Source organism: Pocillopora damicornis, chromosome 10 (assembly GCF_964200805.1).
Source record: "Pocillopora damicornis chromosome 10, jaPocDami1.2, whole genome shotgun sequence".
NCBI lineage: Eukaryota > Metazoa > Cnidaria > Anthozoa > Scleractinia > Pocilloporidae > Pocillopora > Pocillopora damicornis.
In genome coordinates, this window is record NC_142679.1 from 22,691,278 (window position 1) to 22,711,731 (window position 20,454).

At 37.6% G+C, this 20,454-nt stretch overlaps 1 protein-coding gene across 1 annotated transcript in view; it reads left to right on the forward strand.

Annotated features, from left to right (window-relative positions):
- LOC149039442 (uncharacterized) overlaps positions 1-20,078 on the forward strand; it is a 35,970-nt gene extending 15,892 nt beyond the window's left edge. The window contains exons 6-10 of the mRNA XM_089185808.1: positions 10,566-10,688; positions 17,580-17,908; positions 18,160-18,301; positions 19,096-19,617; positions 19,999-20,078. Coding sequence (XP_089041934.1) covers positions 10,566-10,688; positions 17,580-17,908; positions 18,160-18,301; positions 19,096-19,617; positions 19,999-20,078 — 1,196 coding nt within the window. The remainder of the gene's footprint in view (positions 1-10,565; positions 10,689-17,579; positions 17,909-18,159; positions 18,302-19,095; positions 19,618-19,998) is intronic.
- The last annotated feature ends 376 nt before the right edge of the window (positions 20,079-20,454 follow it).

Below are 20,454 nucleotides of genomic sequence, written 5' to 3' on the forward strand. Positions count from 1 at the left end.
ATAGTTCAGTGATTATTATTGAAGAGGAGATTTGAATAAGTGTAAGATTAAAATCTTGACCCTTTTTCCATAAAATTGTACCAAAGCCCTTTCAGATCCCGAAAAAAAAGGGTAATTTGGGACTTTAGCACTTTCAAGCCGAAGTCAAAATACACTGTAATATTCGTAGATTTTGTCGGGTGCAGTTATATAAAAACTTGTCATGTTGATGGGGCTAATTATTCGCTTGTACAGTTTGAACACAACGGAAACGATTCGGTTCCTATTATGACAATCTCCTGCAGAGAGGAAGAGATAATTGTTTCGCAATAAAAAATCCAACTTTGCTCGAAAGTTCTTTGAAAAGACGTGAAGTGAAGCACAGACGGGGCTTTTCATCTCCTTGGCCCTTGCTCGAGAAACCCGCACCCCCCGTCAACCTTCCCTGTACAACAATCTCATAGCGTCTGAATTAAAGGCGGCGGGGAAGGAGGGGGAGTTGGCACAAGACTCTTCTCCTCGTATCGGTATAATGAGTTATTTCGCCTAAATACTTACTCTTCTTGCAATAGTGTGGGATAACAAATACATTTCACAAGAGGCTCGTGAGTATTTTGTCATTTTACTACTCAATTTTTTGAAGTAAGATGAATACAAACGGATAAAATTTTAGGGAAATAGCTCTTGGAGAAGCCTAAAGCGAAAGTTTACCTCAGAGTAATTACTCACATCACTGTAATGCTTTTCATGAACGTTTTTGACTTTTCGATCCCACAAGATGGATATGATGACCAGTGGCAGACCTTTGTATTTTAAAAAGAAGTTGAGAGGCTTATTTTAACTTGACTGAAATAGCTCGGCTGGATCGACATAAAATTGACACCACTTTTCTACAGTTTCGTAATGAAAATTAATTATCATGAGCCAAATAAAGATTTAAAGAAAAAAACACGCGCAGCTCTTTAAACCTTTCGCTGAAACATGTTATGGGTAATAAAGCCTGATTCTTTGTCACAATTTGGCTTTAAAGTAGATCTTAATAATGGTTGTTCAAATTTCATAAGATCTAAATCAGAAAATTGGTGCACTTCCGATTTTAATCTCTAAAAAGTATTCACAATAGTCAATATGCTTTCAAATTGATGCACCCTAAAAAGGCATGAATGTTAAAAGCTTCTTACACCCTGATGCTTCCTACGCGCGCTGAATATCGATAAGATGTATAGATGTATATCTTGAAAAACTCGTAGCGATTATATTTTTTTCGTAAAGATTCGTCTAGTAAGGCATAGCTTAAGCTTTTTTTTTTCAGAGTGAAAACGCTGAACAAAAATAAAATTAACAAACAAATAAAAACAGAAGAGAACAAAAAAGAAACTATTCCATATATATTTGTCTCCTTGTTTTAGGCAGAATGATAATCTAACCTGCATGAAGCGATATCGTCCTAGCAAGTAAAACTAAGAAAGTATTCACATTTTTAGACAACATCTGTCGACGAGCCTTATGTGTTCAGTAGACTTAATTTGGCATCACTGAATAGATCACCCTTCATGCAAGTTATTTAAAAACTGTCATGAATAATTTGTCACATAGGTGGTTTGTTTCTAGGATACTAAGTATAGGTTCTTTTCCAATGTGATCTACAAGTGGGCCATGGCAGTAGGAATGAAATCACTTTATTTAAAGCACCTGGTAAGGGTAATTATCTTCTACGTTATTTGGTTCTAAAGTGTTTTAAGGTTGGGTAGATTAGCTTTTGAATAAAGACACTGAGTCGCAAGGAGCTTTGTTCGCTCCACAATAAAGTTATCATAACTTAAGGGTGGTCCTGTGGTCAGTTATTGTTATTAAAAATGCCTGATTGTGGGACAAATATAAATTTTTAAGGGAAGCGCGATCAATTTTTCCTAGGAAAGGAAATGAAATTTGATCTAAGACGCTAGAGACCGAAAAATTTTCATCCGTGTTATTGGTCCTCAAAAGTTTGGAATGGGAAAGTACTGCGCTGAAAAAAACGCAAGAAAAGCCTTGAAAGAATCAGGAAAATGTCGAGAGCATAATAAATAAGAACGTGGACTTTTAATTGTGGTTTACATGCTCTCATCATGCCTGAAACACGTGTCATTTTGCGGAGAACACCAAATGAGAGTGCCTCACCAAAAGGTTCTCCCATTTTGTAATTCATGCTGACATCTTTACCGACGACACCACCTCTGACTAAAATCATCTGCGAGAAGAATTCAATTTAATACTTAGAGATCCAACTCAATAATTAATTCTCTTGAAGAAATGCCATGAATTTCATATAGTTATAGAACTCTTGAAAACAGGAAGACTAAAAGCAGAATCTTCATAGCTTCAGCTACCTCTAATTTTTTCAATAACAGTTCTTCAATAAAATGCATATGACAGCACTTTTCCTACTGTAAAGACTGAAGAAATTCTGTTTTAAAGGATGCTTGTCGCTTGTTTTAACTCCATAGCTGATTGGTTTTCTTCTCATTCTTCAGGTTTTGGTATTGAGGGTTTTAAGGTGTAGGTTAACCAGTGCAACCTTTCAAAGGTATCAAAGTCGTTCCTTTTTAGTTCAAAGTTTAAATTTACAAACAGCATTTGCTAGAATATGTTTATTTGTGCCTAATCTCTTTCTCACTTGTTCTTCAAAAAACCTGTCGCGTTTCACTTTCTTAATAGTTCCAATAGGACTTAATGTCGCTAATTGATTTAATGTGTCTGAATTATTTATAAATGCATGATTTCTTTAAAAAAATAAACTGCTGGCTCTCTCACACACATAGTCGAAGAAGTTTGAATTCGGGCATTATTTTTTAATCATAGCTATAAAAGTATATGTATAAAAGTATATATCGATAAGTGAATGGAAAAAAGTCAAATTCTAAGCTCCTTGAAACTTTTGAAGCACGACGACATGTCACGGCGTATACAAATCAAACACAGAGACAAGATAAACTGGGTACTGGAAAAAAACCCAAACGGAAAGATTTAACTTAGGGTACAGTACTGCAAATACTTTCCTGTTAACTTGTTTTGAGAGAAGCTGACACCTTTTATCACATTTAACAAAACGTTTTGTTATGTGACTTAAGGGTCTTTGTTAAATCTTTCCGTTTGGGTTTTTTTCCAGTACCCAGTTTATCTTGTCTCTGTGTTTGATTTGCATACGCCGTGACATGTCGTCGTGCTTCAAAAGTTTCAAGGAGCTTAGAATTTGACTTTTTTCCATTCACTTTCGATATATACTTTTGTACATAAAGAAGGCTATTCAGTTTTCTTTGTGGAGATTATTTGGTCATCATTGGTGAATTTAGAAAACGTTCAAAGTAATTTAAGGAAAGAAAGGAAGGTAAGCCCAGTTACTCCTGTAGAGGTATCGCAAAGAGACCTGGGAATTGTCTTATGGTAATTTTGCTGTTTCTGATCGAACATTTGTGGAAAGACTTTTATTAAAAATTAAGAGTTCCTGCTTTCCAGAACTTAAAATCGTCTCAAGTCGTAAAATCATAGTGTTGAGCTTCCTGCTACTTTTGATTATGTATGTTTATAGTCCAATAATTATTATTGAAGTAAATACATAGTTAAATAATGGAACATAATTTTCAAACTGTTTCTGTAAAATTGTAACAAAGCGTCCTGTAGGTCCCTTGAAAAAGCTGAATATTTGGGGCCTGAGTAATTATAACCTGAAGTCAAAACACACTGTAATATCCGCTTGGATGGTTGTGTGTGGTTATGTAAAAACTCATCTTTATAGATATGGTTAATTATTCGCTTGCACAGAGACGAGTCGGTTGCTATGGTGACAATCTCCCGTAATGAGTGTAGAGTGTAGAGTATTTGAACGCATATTTAACTACAGCTGTCCTAATTTGTCTGACGTTTCCCGGCATAAAGTTGAAAAACTCAATTAAGCTGTTCGTTGGAATTATAGGGGGCGTTTTGTGGGAACATGCTCTTTGTTTTCTACTGCTATATTCTCACCGTTTTGGCTTCTCTAGTACCAGAAGGACAAGGTGAGATTTTCCTACAGTTATGTCCTAGTTCATGTTTGAGTACTACTTAAATGTTTACCGAATCGTTCTGTCACATTTTTATTATCCTTATCAATATAACTGAGCCTTGAGATATCCACACAAACTTCTTCCCGAAATATTTAAGATAATAAACTAATTTTCACCAAGTTTCGCACTAGACAGGCATAAGACAACGATCGTATTTCATAAGAAGTTCAGAATAAAATTCTAGGGAAAATGGGTTTTGGGAAAGTTTACTTCAAAGTAATCAATCAGGTCTCTGCAATGTTTTCGATAAACGTTCTCGACTTTTTGACACGGCGTAATGGATAAGTTGACCACAAGCAGATCTACGAATTTTAAAACAAGTGGAAAGACTTGTTGAACTCAACTGAAATGGCTCGGCCGGATCAAAGGAAAGCTTGACGTGCAGCTTTTCAAGTTATTTAATAACTATAGTCTCTTAGTTAACAAATAGAGAAGCCTTGACTGTGCTCTGATCTGTTATAAAGCACGCAGGAAGCGGCTAGAGCACGAAAGAAGTGTAGGGAGAAACACGAGACGTAGTCGAGTGTTTCTTCCCACTTCTTGAGTGCTCTAGCCGCTTCCTAAGTGCTTTATAACAGAACAGAGCACAGTCGAGGCTTCTCTATTTGTTTTATAATAAAGAATCCGTTAAATTCCCCATGTATTACTTTCAATTTTCAAAACAAACTTTATTTCCAAAGCGAAGAACAGTGTCGTCAGCATGCTCTATACTCTCATAGAGCACGCTACAATAAGCCAATCAGAATCCCTGTTAGAATGGTTCAAATAATCTGATTGGCTGTACAAGACAAAAGCTGTCAAAAGCGTCAAACCATCAAAGTTCAAAAACCATCAAAGTTCACACTCTGCGATAGTTTACAAACTAAAATAATTCGGCAGGTCGAATTTAGCGCTTTTGCCTGAAGTTTTTAATTCGGAATCGTGAAGTGAAATGTTCAGTGAACTTCAGCCGAATTATGGCTCATAAAAACACGCGGGTTTTTTCACATGACAAGGTAGAAAACAAACAGTTCAAGGCGAGTGTTTTTTAAATGAACGACAGCCGAATTCACCGGAACATGAAGATCGCTCCGGATGACAGCGCCGCAAAACTCGGCTGCAGTGACTGAAGTGACTTTCCACTCAACACATTGGAAAGGATATCAGAGCGAGCTCTTATTTTTTCACTCGAAGGGCGGCATGATAAGTGAACCGCGATGGACTTCAGCATGATCATATTTGCTCAGACACCGTCATGATTAGTATGAATTTTAAAAATTATGTCAGTTTGGTTATATTTTTCATCATTTCTGTTTTGTTCTGTTTTGTTTTTGAACTCTGAACTTTATATACTATACGAGTGTTGGCTGTGTTTGATTTTCATTACCGTACGTAAGCTTGCAATCTAACTGAGCGTGAAAATCTTTAAAACTCGGAATTTCTATTTTGTTTTTCCTTTGAGGATTTTCGTATCTGCCCACGTTTTAATTACGTAAATAACGGCGCCTGGTATGTTTACAAACCTTTCTTTGGTTCTTCTGTTACTACTTGCTGGCTCGCTTGTTTCGAAATTTCACTTTCAATTATCGGAAAAAAGCTAAAAAGAAGTCCCGGAAAAGGTCGAACATGGTACAATTTGGCAGATGGCGTGACAGCTTTAGCTCAGTTTTATGCTCTATACTCTCATAGAACACGCTCTTTCAACCAATGACAGCGCGCGTTATATCCGAACTTTATTATAAACTAGAATAGTGTTTCGTGGAAAAGAATTCAAGAGAGAGGAAAAAGCAACAGAGCTTCAAGTTTTACTTTGGGCTGTAACATGTTGCATAAAACTTGGCCTTTTGGGTAAAATCTGGCTCTAAAGTTAATCCTTAAGTTGATTCAAATATTACAGTCCTATAAATCGATGACTTTATGGATTGCGGGGAGCCTCTGCAGAAAGGGAGCTCTACATGCATATATACATAAATACACACATACACTCAGTGTACTTCCTAAAGAGGGCCTTCAACCTAAACAGGTGGTTCTCACGGAAAATTTTACGCAGTCCTGTTTGATCAAAGTTTAGATTGTTGACCGTCTATTTGAGGAGTTTCTCAGCGTATTTAATTTTCAAAAATTAACGCCGTCAGGTTTTTCAGTTTCTAAAAGTGTGAGAACAATGGTGGCAACCACCACCTTGTTTTTTTTGCGTTGATGGAAATAAATGTGTTTGATTGTATTTTTCGAATACAGGAAAGTAAGTAGCTAAGTGTAGATTCCGTCTAATGGAAAAACACGGACGTGTTCCCTACAGAGGATGTATTTTTGAAAAGGAATTCATCATAAATTGATGCAGACATCCTGTTTTGACTGACATGAAAATTTTTCTCCAGGCTCGATAATCAACACCTAACTTTGAGTCCTCACTTTCACAGTAAATTTAAAAAGCAAACTGATTTATTCTTTCAGTTTATCGTACCATCAACACCAATCTGAATAATAAAGTTGTCCGTCGAAAACGGAAATTTTCGGAAACACGCTCTTAAAGAAGATGATGTTAAAATGCAGACTTAACCCTATGGCTTGAAAGAAAAATTCCAGAAAAACGAATTTGACAAAAAAACGTTATTTCAGCATGCGGCGTCCTATTTTCTATCGCTTTTCAAGTTTTGTTGTCAATTACTTCTTGGACATCAGATTCTTAAAAGCAGTCGCATGATTCCTTTCATCGTTTTTCTACTTCACTCGACCAAAATGTAACAATTTAGGGTTTATTGTTCCTGTTACAATTAATTGCACCCTTAAAATGTGCATGCTCGAGGGGAAATTTTAGTCAGTTCGCCTCCTAGCCATTGTTAATGCTCACTACGGATGTAAAACATTTGTTGCATTTTTAGAGATAAAAGCCAGGGCCTAAATAGTAACAAAAGAGTTGGTAAAAAAAGGTTTTAATATACAGAGGTGTTTTTAACTCCTTGAGTTATACGTCAGCGAGTTTAATTATCTCTCGCTGATAACACTCAGTATGGTCGAAATCTGAAGTCACGCTACACAACAACACACTTACACTTTTCATGAATTGAGTTTTTTAGCCGAGAGCAAACAAAAGCTTCCCGAAAACACGAATTACTGTACGTATCAACAAGGGTTGATTTTAGACTTCGGCGTCGTTTGATCGATTGATCATAGTAGGTGATCGCATCAAGAAGTTAAAAATTGCCGCTATCATTCGGAACAATAATTAAAATCACTCGACTGGTGCTCTAGGCAAGGCAAAAAACCGAAATCCAAATTAAAGCAATGATTCGGGAGTAACACTGCTGTGAAGTTCCAGTTTAAGTAAAAGTTCCTAGTGCCACAAAGCAACTTTCTAACTTAATAGATTTTTTCCCCAGGTAATTGCCTTAATTTAAAATTTACCAGTTTTCATAAACTTGGCTTCCGGTTGGAGAATCACACGGTTCGAACTATTGACATTGTCAACGAGGATCTCTGCATGTTTCAATGCTACTTGGAACCTAACTGCGTCAGTTATAACTTCTGTGAGATAAAACATTCGTCTGGAAAACATAAGTGTGATCTAAATAACGCGACTATTGAACACGATGAAGACCTGGTGGAATACAAAAGTTGTATTTACCGCGGAGCAGAGGTGAGTATGAATTCTATGGGCTAAAAGTAATATTCCTTGTCCGAGAAGATACCGCACTAATATAGGGGATACCCCAGCCTCTCTGTTAAGAACAAGTCTTTGTAAGAATCAAACTTGGCAAATAAAAATTTTCAAACCCCCTTCAAATTTTGCCTGCAGTTAGGCACTCAGGGGGGATGCACAAAAATGCCCTTTTTAAAGGTCGCAGCACTCTTGTTGCCATGGTAACAACGGCTGCTTGTTCGAGGCCTAGGGCCCTCATTTTCATACAAAAACGTCGCAAAGAAGAGTGAAATGTTTATTTCTCTATCTCAAGCTAAATACAACATTACAAATTGCCACTTCTACCATACATAGTGACATTATTTGCTTTCACTTTGATTTATTCAATTTTCCCTGAGAGTGAATGTGAACACACCAATAGATTATTCATCTCGGTACAGTTTCGGTCATTTTTGTTGTCGGGTAAAACAGGGAAAACGTTTATATGAATTTCTCCAAAAGCGCACCGATTCTGGAACTGAAACTACCCACCTAGCTGGTTATAATATTCTTGTTTTTAAATATGTAAAAATCTCTGCGGGCCTGCCTCTACTTTTTAGAGGAGTAATTCGCGAAAAAAAGCTCAAAATCAGATATTGCATAATTTGGCGTTTGGTGTTTACATCTAATGTTCTCAACAACAAATGTTTCAGACAAATTAAAAGTGCGAGGCTTTGAAAGAATGTTATCTTATGAGCAATATCCCGAAGAGAAATCTCGCCTCTAGCTGTCATCTTTTAAAAAAATTGATCAACCTTCATGGAGGCCTACTCGACGTAACTACAAACATATACCTCAAATCGTGTGCATATCATCCAGATTCCGAGTGCTGCACCTTCTTTCATGGGAATTTGAGCAACCCGAAGTCCTCTGAAGATACACTGATATACTTGTATGTCATTTGAAACATGCTGAAGTCGGCTGATCTACACGAAAGTATCCTCACACCGGTCATTTGTCATGGAAACGTACGTTATCACGATGGCGTGACGCTGTATTTCTCCATAAAGTTTCCATCGGTTGCTCCAAAGAAGACAGGAAATGGTTATTTTTCATATATATCAGCAGATTTCCGCTTTCTGAATTAAAAACAACTAAAAAAAAAAGAGGAAAGCCTTGATTGAACGCTCGTAAACACTGAGAATCTAAAAGAATAAATCGTAATTTGTCAGCGGCAGTACTACATGTAAAACCTAGTTGCAACAATAGCAATTTGAATTCGGGCAGTTATCATTTCCTTGTGACAGTAACTAAGATATTTTAAATCATCTGGAAACTGTCAGAAAACTGTTAGAAAATTTGCATAAGATATGACAAGGAGAGACTTATCACCGCCGCAGTGCTATCGAGTCAATCAATGTTTCCTTCCACGTCTTGATAAAGAAAGTATCATAACAAAGTTCGAAATAAAAGATTAATTCCACCTCTCAAACAACTTATTATCTTCACGCAAATCGCAACTTGTCACTTGAACGAAACTCCCTATGGTTAATATGAAATCTGGATTGCTTCATGTCCTTCAGGAAAAAGAACAGCGATTCCATCACCATTATTTTCCATACTTTTCTCCCGGATATCTTTTACAAGCTTAAAGAAAGATGAATATAACGCAATCTCCCAGAGATTTACACGAGAGGAAGTCAAAGGTCTCTTTAATTTTCCCCTGAGGTGGTCGGCTCACCAGGAAGAAAAAGGAGATCGTTCAGTCCAATAACGTCAGTCTGTGGAGATTATCAAGCTAATAACAGAGAAGATTGTGCCATTTGGTTCATCAGTGACAGCATTAAATATTGAAAATTTTCATTTCACAAGATGTTTGATTCTTACAGAGACTTGTTCTTAAATACCCCGCTTGCAACGGGAACAAATGAACACATGAGAGGGAACTGTCATGCCTGCAAAATCATTTTAAGTTTCTTTCTTCCTTTCCTTCCTAAGAACGCTTGTAAGCAGAATCCCTGCAAGAATAATGCAACATGCCAAGCTGGCTTTACAGACAGAGACTATCAGTGTTTGTGTGTTGATGGATCTGGATTTAAAGGCCATAACTGTGATGAGGGTAAGGAGTCTTATATTTTATTGAAGCAGAAACATAATGTACCAGTGATAAGCTCCGCAGGCCCCTCCCTCAAATTGAAGTTCTTTTAGGTGATTGGGCAGACTTATTTGAAAGGGGTGAGTACCAAACAATCGCGAACACCTCAATAGTCTGATAGTCACAGAACATCGCAAGTGAAAGCCTTTGCCTTTCATGGCTTGCTAGAAGAATAATCCAGAATGGCACAAGTTATTCATAATTCAAAAGAGGACTTATATATGAACAATTATGTTGCTTCTCATGGTTCATCTTGGAAAGGGATTCATCACTCATCTGTGTTTTTATCTCATTCAGTCTCAATTTTTTTAACGCGGTTTCTTACCCACCATCTACGCGAAGTAATTGTAATCTCTCAGTTTCCTTTCTTACGAAGCGAATGTCAAAAAAACTGAGCAAAAAGTTTACGCAAATATCAGGCGTGACCCCATATCTAAATAAAAAACATAAAATAATGAAAATCTTTAAGGAAACCAACTTAGATAAAGTCCTTCGTCTTCTCTTTCCTTTTATAGACATAGACGAGTGCTTGTCTGGTAAACATGGCTGTGAGGGTAATACGACATGCAATAACATCATTGGATCGTACTGCTGCAGGTGCAAGAAAGGATATCAGGGAAATAACACAAAGTGTACTGGTAAATATTCTTATCTGACAACAGGAAACGCTCGCGTGAAGACGAAAATTCGTGCAGCCACAGCAAGTCGAAATAACCTTCATGCCCTAATGGTATTCATTTTGTTGTCTCAGACATAGATGAGTGTTTGAACGGAACACACGGTTGTGATGTAAATGCTGAGTGTAACAATACCCTGGGATCTTACAAGTGCACGTGTAAAGATGGATTTCAAGGAAATGGAACCAAATGCACAGGTAACTGGTCCTGACATATTCACACTCCGTCTGTTATCTTCAGTTTTTTAGATTAGTGATAGAAACGGTCTCATCTACATTAGTTTCCTTTTTGTGTTCTAGATCTAGATGAGTGTATGATCGGAACACATGACTGTGACGTAAATACTAAGTGTAACGTTTCCCTAAGATCTCACAATTGCACGTTTAAAGATGGAATTCAAGGAAATGGAACTAACTGTACACGTAACTAGTTGTAACATACCATACTCTCTATTTTCTCGATGATACCTGCGTATGACAAAAAGGAATGACCAGAAAACTGTTTTTTGTTGATTTAGATATTAACGAATGCACTGAAGGTAAACACGACTGTGATGTAAATGCTGAGTGTAACAATACCTTGGGATCTTACAAATGCACTTGTAAAGATGGATATGAGAGAAATGGAGCCAACTGCACAGGTTAGTCAGAAGCCAAGGTACCAAACAATGTTTTCACAATACAAAAAAAAGTTAACTGTCAAACCAATTGATGTATACTTGGGTGCTTCAGACAAGAAACGCAGTATTGTCAGCGTGTAAGTTATTGGTTGAACAGACGCCGGCACGAGACCAGCAAAATCGTAGGGTGCTCTGCAAGTGAACATTATTCCAAAACTTTTGGCTTATTGATAGCGCTCCTTTAGAGAAATTCCGGTCTGAAATCATTTGCGAGAAAAGAAAAAGGACCATAAGTTGTGATAATGACCAAAGAACTATCGACGTTGTAGATGCAAATTATGGTAGACTGGACTCAAACACTTGTAAGCATTCCGCAGTTAGCAATACAAACTGCAAAGCTGCGAACTCTCTTTTCATTGTGCGGTTGAAGTGCAACGAAAAAGCAAGTTGTGAGCTGCATGCAGATTCTTCAGTTTTTGGTCATGATCCATGCCGAGGCACATATAAATACTTGGAAGTCAAGTACAAGTGTGTGAAGTTAGGTTAGTAGCTATAGCTATTGTTGTATGCTCTTAACTGGGGGGAGAGATGGCCTTTTGCTACCATTTAGGACGCATTTATTTTAGAATTGCGTCACGTGCTAGATCACCCGTCCATTTTCAGTCGGGGGCGTATTAAAAAAAATACGCAAAGAAGCAATCGCTAATATAGTCAGTACTTAAATATCAAATCTTTTTTCGAATTAATACCTTTACACTTTTATCAAAGACATGGTGGATAAGCATTCATTTGTTACCGGGGTTTCAGTTTCATTTTCCCTTGAGTGGCGCCCGCAAAAGCAAAGGAAAACTCGACAAGGTGGTCTGGGATAAATTTTATGCACTAGGGAAAAAGTTCTGAACTGCCGTCTGGTCGGTGAATCCTGGGTGGATCATGTGAACACCAAAGGAGTGCAAACTGACAATTTTCAAGCCATATGCAGAAAAATTCAATATTAGCATGCCAGACCATTTTCCTGCATTAATGGTGAGATAAAAAAGGTTCAGTTCAATAATTCTGGATCGCACCTTCGTGTACGTTGCTGATGAGCACTGCTGCTGAACTAAAGCAAATGAAAATTTAGAGGTACCCTCTGTCTTGACTCCTGGTCAATCATTCAGTAGCACAACGAGATAGACTTATTGTATACATTGAAGAGAGAATGTCCACTACGACTGAGCGAAAATGGAAATTCGTGGTACATCTCGAAAAATCAAAATTCTTCATATTTTCTCTGACGATACCCTATAGTGGCTTGAGAAACGTGATAGGATTTTTCTTCCAGAAATTTCTTTTTAAACTTTCATGAAATGAAAAAGCCGTCACGAGCCAAAGTGTCCTGAAAGGCATCCGAAAAATACGTGATTGTTACCTTCCCATAGAATTCGCCCTTTTGAATTCGCATCATAGAAAGAACCGTTTCCTGCTTTCAACATTGCTGTTGAAGTCTTTGCAAGTAACTTGACTTCAATCTTACGCCAGTGAATAAAATTTAGAGGTCACGGTAAGCCGATGAAATTAACTAAAATTCACCTTCGAATAATTTGTAATTTAGCGTGTTTTTTTTTTTAAAGGACATTTTTTGTATTCGGTAAAACATTGAAGAACTTGAAATTGATATTCTTAAGAGAATAAATGCTGGTCTAAAATGGGGTGTAAAAATTAGTTTCGGGTTTTTTACCAGCGCCGAGCAGGAAGCCTCTTTAAATAGCGGTTATCACAACAAAAGCGTGTCAACCGGAAGTCAACAAATAGCACATCCTCCAAACCCGGAAGCAAAGGATTGTAAAATTTTTACATTATAATTGATCTGATTAGTCGTCACCAATCCACAGCGTTAAAGAACTGCATTTTTAGATCCTCTGAATAAGATATTGACTAAATATCTATTTCCGTGAGTATTTTATCGCTGGACATTTTAAAATTAGTATCGCCCTGAGCCGGATCAACTTACATGGGTTTATTCAATTTTCCCAGCTTATTTTTTTCATGATCTTTTAGAAGCAAAACAAAATACCAAGAAGCCACACGAAGAGACGAAATCTAAATTCCCATCATGTAGGGCTTCAAGGAAACGAACAAATTGACGGCATCTAGGAAAAACAATAGCGACCATTTCATTACATCGACAACCTAGTTCTTAGATTGGGGTGGGAAGAAGAGAAACCTTGGGAACGAGGTTGCGACATCAGTAAATGGATTCCAAATTGGTGACACGGATATCCCACCTTAAAAGGCTTCCGAGACAGCTATTAATAGGGTGAGAATAGGGTTACCACCATTTTTTTTCCATCTTAGGGGCACATTTAATTTACACACTCCATTATAATCAGTCGTCGTTGTTAACAATCTTAGGGGGTATTCAGGGCGGCGACAAAGATTTTTTCCCCATGCTCCTGACGAACTTTACGGCATGACTAAATGAAAGTTCTGTTGGAGCAATTCAATAACATTGGCTTGGCCACTCACTCCTCAACGCTGATATGCGCATTCCTCGCAAGGCGACTGCAGTTTTTTCGATGTAAGGCTTCTTGCGACTAACTGTTACATATGAAAGGTCAGTGTTAACCCAGGTGGTACTCCCATATAATCAAAGTGCTCTGTGAGCAAACTCGTGAATTGACACATGATTTTTTAGATTATGTTTAATGTTATCTGGTTTAGGGAATTTTGTGGTTGATTGTCATATCTAGAGTACGAGCAGTAGTTCAGTGTTCGCTAATGTAGCAAAGAAACAAAGTAACGTTTGGATAAGAAGGCATTACAATTGAAATGATCATGCTATTACATTTGACAAGGTGGATGATGTCATGTGGTTTAAACGTCTATCATTTTTGTTTCTGGTTCAAAAGAAAAGGTTGGAAGTAAATGTGGGTGAAAAGTGAAATTTACTGTCTTTCGTTGTAAATATTAGAAAATCAAGGCAATACTGTCTTAATGAAAACATTAACGATTCCCTCTTTATCAAATGAGACAAACGGGAACGAATTTTGAGTGATATAACTAAGCCAAGCCTGCCACCGTCATTTTGGATCTCCGCCTGGGTAGATTTAGGTCACGTGCTAGGCAACTTATGATCAATAACAAGATAGAATTTCATTTCAGGCCTATTTATCAATTTTGTGGTGTGTAACTTTCGCATTTTAGTACGTTGTATGTATGTTGAATCTTCAAATTGTCTTGAAACTTAAAAGAAAATTTTTCTTTAAAAATTCACTGAAAATCGGTAGCTAAAATTGTTTGTTTAGGTGTTATCTGATTTTCGTGTTAACTTGTTATTTCGTCAGTCGCCGGCATCTTTTGTTGCTTCACACAGGAAAAACACACGCGACGAAACGTAATGATCAATTTTGTCCTCAATCTCACGCTATAACAGAAAAAGCTTTTGAACATCTGTAAACTCCGAGCGCTTCGCAGTAAGTGATATTTTCAATGAATCTTCGGATTGTTTTCAAGTTCAAGGATTGTAAATGACAATTTTTATGAAAAACGAAGGTTGTTCTGTTATTTCAGTATGAATCCTTGCATGCCTGCCAGTCGCTGGCGCCGCTTGTTGAAACTAAAACGAAAAAAAAAACTCTTTTAAGATTATCATTGGCTTCTTTTTCACCCCACCACTATTCTTAGCAACAAAGGTCGCCATTTCGTCTGTTTATTGCTCGCCAAAAACTATAAAATGCACTCAAAAGCCTAAAATCTAAAAAAAGTTTACAGGAATCGACCAATCGAGCGAGCGAGCGAGCGAGCGAGCGAATGCCATTCCCCACATCGTATCTATAACTCGCTCTTGCGCATGCGCGCAATTCACGAGTTAAAAATGACAGGAGTGCTCTTCAGAGAATTTCGAAAACACCCCTAAAAGGTACCAAAATAGTGTTAAACGGGCGTGGCCCAGATTCATTTGGATGTACTAATAATTCCAAAAATATAAGTTATTTGCGCAAATACACTCACGGTCTTGTCATTTTTCAGAATGATAACCTTAAATTCCCCTAAACTGCAGCAACTCTAGCGGCGGTTGTTAGTGAGAAAAAGCAGGAACCAATGAGCTCCTGCAAAAAGCTAAGAGCCGCAGAATATCAACTCTCGCTTCAACAAGTAGAAACTTGGTTTAAAATTTATATGGCCGTATCAAGGAAGAGCGAATGAATATTATTTTTTGTGCCCTCGATTTTGTCTTGTTTAAATTAAACGGGGAAAATGTTTTTTACCTATGTGGATTAGTTTTATCTGTGTGAAGATCTGTGGCGCCTTAATTTCTGCAATGTTAACGTCCTCTTTGTTACGAAAGATATGTTATTTATTCACATCACCTCCTACATTTTGCAGTTTATCTCCGTGCAATCAGCATTCGTGTTTCAATTTGGTTCTTTTGTTTCTGCAACAACGTACCAAAATTTTGTAACGTAATAAGTCTAACTATTGAATTACACCTCGGCCGCTTGTAGGAATATTGTTGCGTGATAGGTAAATTTATTCATAATTACACACTAAGGATCTGAACGGAGGAAAATAGCAATTCGCGGGGTATTTTGTCTGAGCTATTGTAGGTTCACCGTTATAAAATTGTATTAATCAATGTTCATTTCATGGGAGGTAAACGTGTAGCGAAAGTATGTAAGACAATTTAAAAGAGGTTCTAAAAATCTTGTAGGACGAGTTAAGATTGCCATCGATCGCCTTTATTGACCTTTACTCAGGCGGTTAGTTATACGCCGACATGGCTAGAACTAACCTGAAATATAAAGAAATTTTTCTTCAAGATGAGCTAAACGTGACCTTTCTTTTGTACGTTTTCTTTCTCAAGGAAAAAAGGATTAATTTACAAGTATACAAGTATTTTGTTGAAGGCATACGTTTGTTGTTACCAGTTGTTGACAGTTAATTGACGTGATTATCCCAATTTTTAAAGCCACGGTGCTCGGTCCTCATTGAAAGCCCGGAAATGAATTATATACCTGCTTTTATAACAACATTTCCTTTTCCAAGGATTCTAAATTTCAAGCGATTCAGAGCTTTACCGGGAACAGAAAATGTCGCTTTAAAAAGTGGACGAAATAGAGAATTTTCAGTACGAGTACAACTGATGTGGATAGAAGCCAAAATGTACTCAGATTATGTAAAATGGAGAATATCTACCAATGGCGTGTGAGCAATTTAAGGTATATTGAGATGTTGCGACTCTCTTTTTTTATTTGGTAATTTTAGATTTTCTTTTGTTTTAAAATAGATTTACATTGTCAAGGAACACTTGGTATGGAAAGTGGTGCAATAACCGATGAGCAGATAAGTTTCTCATCCCGAGAAGAGAATGAGGCGAAAATTGTAAGATTACATCACACAGGGACGACTTGGATAGCTGATCATGATAAGAAGGATTCTAATCAGTGACTTCAGCTCGATCTCAGGGCTCAAAACACTGAAGTAACACGAGTGGCAACACAGGGATCCCATCAACATAACAAATGGGTGAAGAAGTACAAGCTACAATACAGCAACTATGGAATGAGATTTCAAAACTACACGGAACAAGGACAAACCATATCAAAGGTAAAACTCATCAGAGGTGGGGAAGGGTTCTAAAACATGAGCTGCTCATTGTACACAAAGCCAAGTTCATTCCTCAACTTAAACTTCCCAATGTGTTGTTTGAGTAGTTTGCTAGGACAAACAATCCTCTTTGCAATCAGATCAGCTTCGTTTCTCAATTTGTTATGATGCATGAGTCGGCAGTTTTTCAAGAAATTGTTACGATGTATGAAAATTTCATACATTTACCACTTTCTTTGCCTAGGTACAAATCTCACCTTGATCCAGTTTTTGATTACCCTTAGATAGATATTTGCAGAAAAATTTCAACTTAATTTTACCGTAGGGTGGCATGGGATGAATTTCATGAATCAAATCGCTCGTGAGATATTTCACTATTTACCCATGAGTGAAAACATTGCATAATATAATTACAAAGATTTTATTTTAAAAAATTACCATGTATACGAGGCGGGCACGTACCGCGCATTTTGAATAAAAACACTCAACATTTATTTCACATCTATTATGATGCAGGAATTTGACGGAAACAAAGACAAGAACAGTGTTGTTTATCACGACCACAATCCACCAATCATAGCAAGGTACATACGTTTTCTACCAGTGGAGTGGAAAGGTGAGATATCAATGAGAGTGGAATTGTATGGATGCGTGAAAGGTAAGGAAAATGGCTTTCCTCTAAAGTTGATAATCATTGTATACATCACAGCTCTTTAAGGTTTTTCATTTCGTTGAAAGTTTCTGTGAATGTGTTAACGACATTTCTTAGCTCAGTGTAAACTACGCTTGATCAATTGCCTCATGATCTCATAGCTTGCCTTTATTTCGCTGCCGTAGATAACTTATATTTGTAAAACGTCTGCCGACTTTCCGTAAACAGAATGTGGAAGATTTCTCGGCATGCAAAGCGGTGAAATCTCTGACGGACAAATAAGCGCCTCTTCAGAGAGAGACTCTAACCACTCCGCCAGTCAGAGCAGACTTCATGTTATAAATCCTGACAGAGAGGGATCTTGGGCAGCTAAAAATGATGATACGGATCAGTGGCTACAAGTGGATCTGGTTATTCTGCACACTATAGTGAGACGTGTGGCTACACAAGGAAATAATGGACCCAAGAGGGAGTGGGTTACAAAGTACATCCTGCAGTACGGCAACGATACAGAAATGTTCTACAATTACACAGTCCCAGAACAAAACACAATGAAGGTAAAATTGATTTGTTGTGAATTGATTCCCGTTTAAACAGGAAAAGAAGTATTTTTGGATGATCATTGGCAGGGGTTTTGCTAACGCACCGCCAGTAATAATTGTATAATATCGAGGCCCCCAAGAGGAAAGATTGGAGGAATGGTGTATGATTGAGTTGGGGGACTGTTGTCACATCGTAATAACTGTTATTCATAAAATTAATTCTTATCAAAGATTTAATGGAAACCTCTTATGTTGTTACTTCAAAGGTTTTTGCTGGAAACATTGATCAGAATACCGTGGTTTATCACGACCTTAACCTACCAATCACAGCGCGTTACATTCGTTTTAAACTAGTAGAGTGGCAGGACTGGATATCAATGAGGGTAGAGCTGTATGGCTGTGTACCAGGTAAGGCCTGAATGACAATTACGATTGAGCGTTACCTCTTGTAACGAGTAATTTATACCAGATAATACTTCATTTCCTGTTCAAAAGCGAGCGCTTGGATATTGTTTGCTGTGTGTCATCTCAATCACAATCGAGCTGCTACAAGTTGACACGAGTTTTCTGGATCAATAACAGGGCGAAGAAAGGCAAAAAACAAATAAAATCCCGGACAAGTCGTTAGTACGACTTGAAAATTGCCCTGCGTAGTATTATTCAATTGACTTATAAGCTTTGGTCACATGGAGTTCCTTCCTTCTTTCTCCTCTTTTCATTGTCGCGTGTGATCGCCGAGCCCCAAACTGGAATAATTTGACGAGAAAAACTAATCTAATTGTGGGAATGGGAAGGAAACTTTGTCTTCTCTTAAGATTTTAAGATTCCTCAATAACAAAACCTTGTGATGGCTCAACCGTACAGTTCATGGAAGTATCATGTCGCTATTCAAAAACACCATTTTGATTCAGGTCGGCAATCAATATGTTACTGTCGAATGTAATCCTCAGATGTAGTGAAGTAAGTCAATGCCCGACTATCGAGGATTTCTACTTTCTAAAAATACAAACTTGAGCAAGCGTCGGAAAATGTACAGTACGACTTGTTCGAACACTCCAAGTGAATTACGTTTCTATTCCATTCTTTCGGTGATTCAATAATTTACGTAACTGAAAGAAAATGTCCTCAGTAATTGTACCATTAGAAATGGAAAAGAAAATTTTGACAATTTCTTACCACTTTTATTGTATGGTTTTATGCAGGATTTACAGCTGTGTTTACAAATCTTGGTAAGATTGAATCAGAGCGTCCAAAGTCGATTGGTAGTCATTACAAAGATCAAGACCATGACGGACAAGTAACAGTGTCCAGCGGTATTCAAGTGTGGACTGTGCCACGCACTGGTGAATACAGAATAGAAGCAATAGAAGCCTCAGGGGGCTACAGTGAGGACAGTTTTATCAAAACCGGAGGAAGAGGGGCACGAATGATCGGAAACTTTAATTTGACCAAAGATGAGATCATTCATGTACTTGTTGGTCAAAAAGGGGGAAAAGGGAATGAAAACCCAAAAACTGCCGGAGGTGGAGGAGGTACATTTGTAGTGAGAGAAAACAACAAGCCTTTGATTATAGCTGGAGGTGGAGGAGGAATTAAAAATGTATTGGAACAACATCCTGGATGTGATGCGTCCATAAACACAACAGGGAATGGAGGGTATGACTTGCCATTGGGTTCAGGAGGAAGCAACGGAAATGGAGGAAACGCCAGTACAGAATATTCAGGTACGCGGAGAAAGAAGAAAAAAACCAAACAATCAGTAGGTTCAATCCATCAGGACAAGAGGACGACAGTAAGATTTATCAGAACTTAATTATTGAAATTACTAATTCCAACTTTGAAGTTTTTCTTTTCTCGGAGGCACCTCTTAGAATATCAGTTTTTTGAAAAATCCTACGCATCACCTCATGTACATTTATTTTGTCCTGATAAGCTGTTCTATTTCTAGCAATTGACTACCCAATAATATTTTTAAATAAGCTTCTAAAAATTGAGAAGTGCACTAAGTTTATAATATTGCGAATTGTCGTTTAAACGCTCTTAAGTAAGTAGTCAAATAGAAGCCATTTATGAGACAACTGCTTCTCAGTTTTCGTTTATTGTAGGTGGTGGCGGCGGCGGCTTCTACAGTAATGGACTAAGCGCTTCGATATATATAAAATATGTGTTAAAAACAGTTAATTAAAATAGCTCATTAAAATAGAAGATCGTTAAGTTCAGTGCATTCCTCACGGGAGTTCAGTCCCGGCTTGTGCTTTCTGATGTAATACGCTTCGTACGCGTGATTACTTTGACTTCAATGTTATGGCTGTTGTGGCGATGGTGTGTTGTGAGATGTTTTTTTTACCGACGAGTTGTCGTTGGTCAAGTGTTCTTTTGTTCGATCATGTAGGAATCGTGTCGTGCTTCCGATGTAATATTCGCCACAAGCTTTGCACGTGAGCTGATAAACGGTGTTTCTCTGTAGGTGAACACCGTTTATCAGCTCACGTATTTTACTCACGTACGTACACATATTTTAGAACATTTTTTCACGCCATTAGTTTTCATGCGTCCTACTG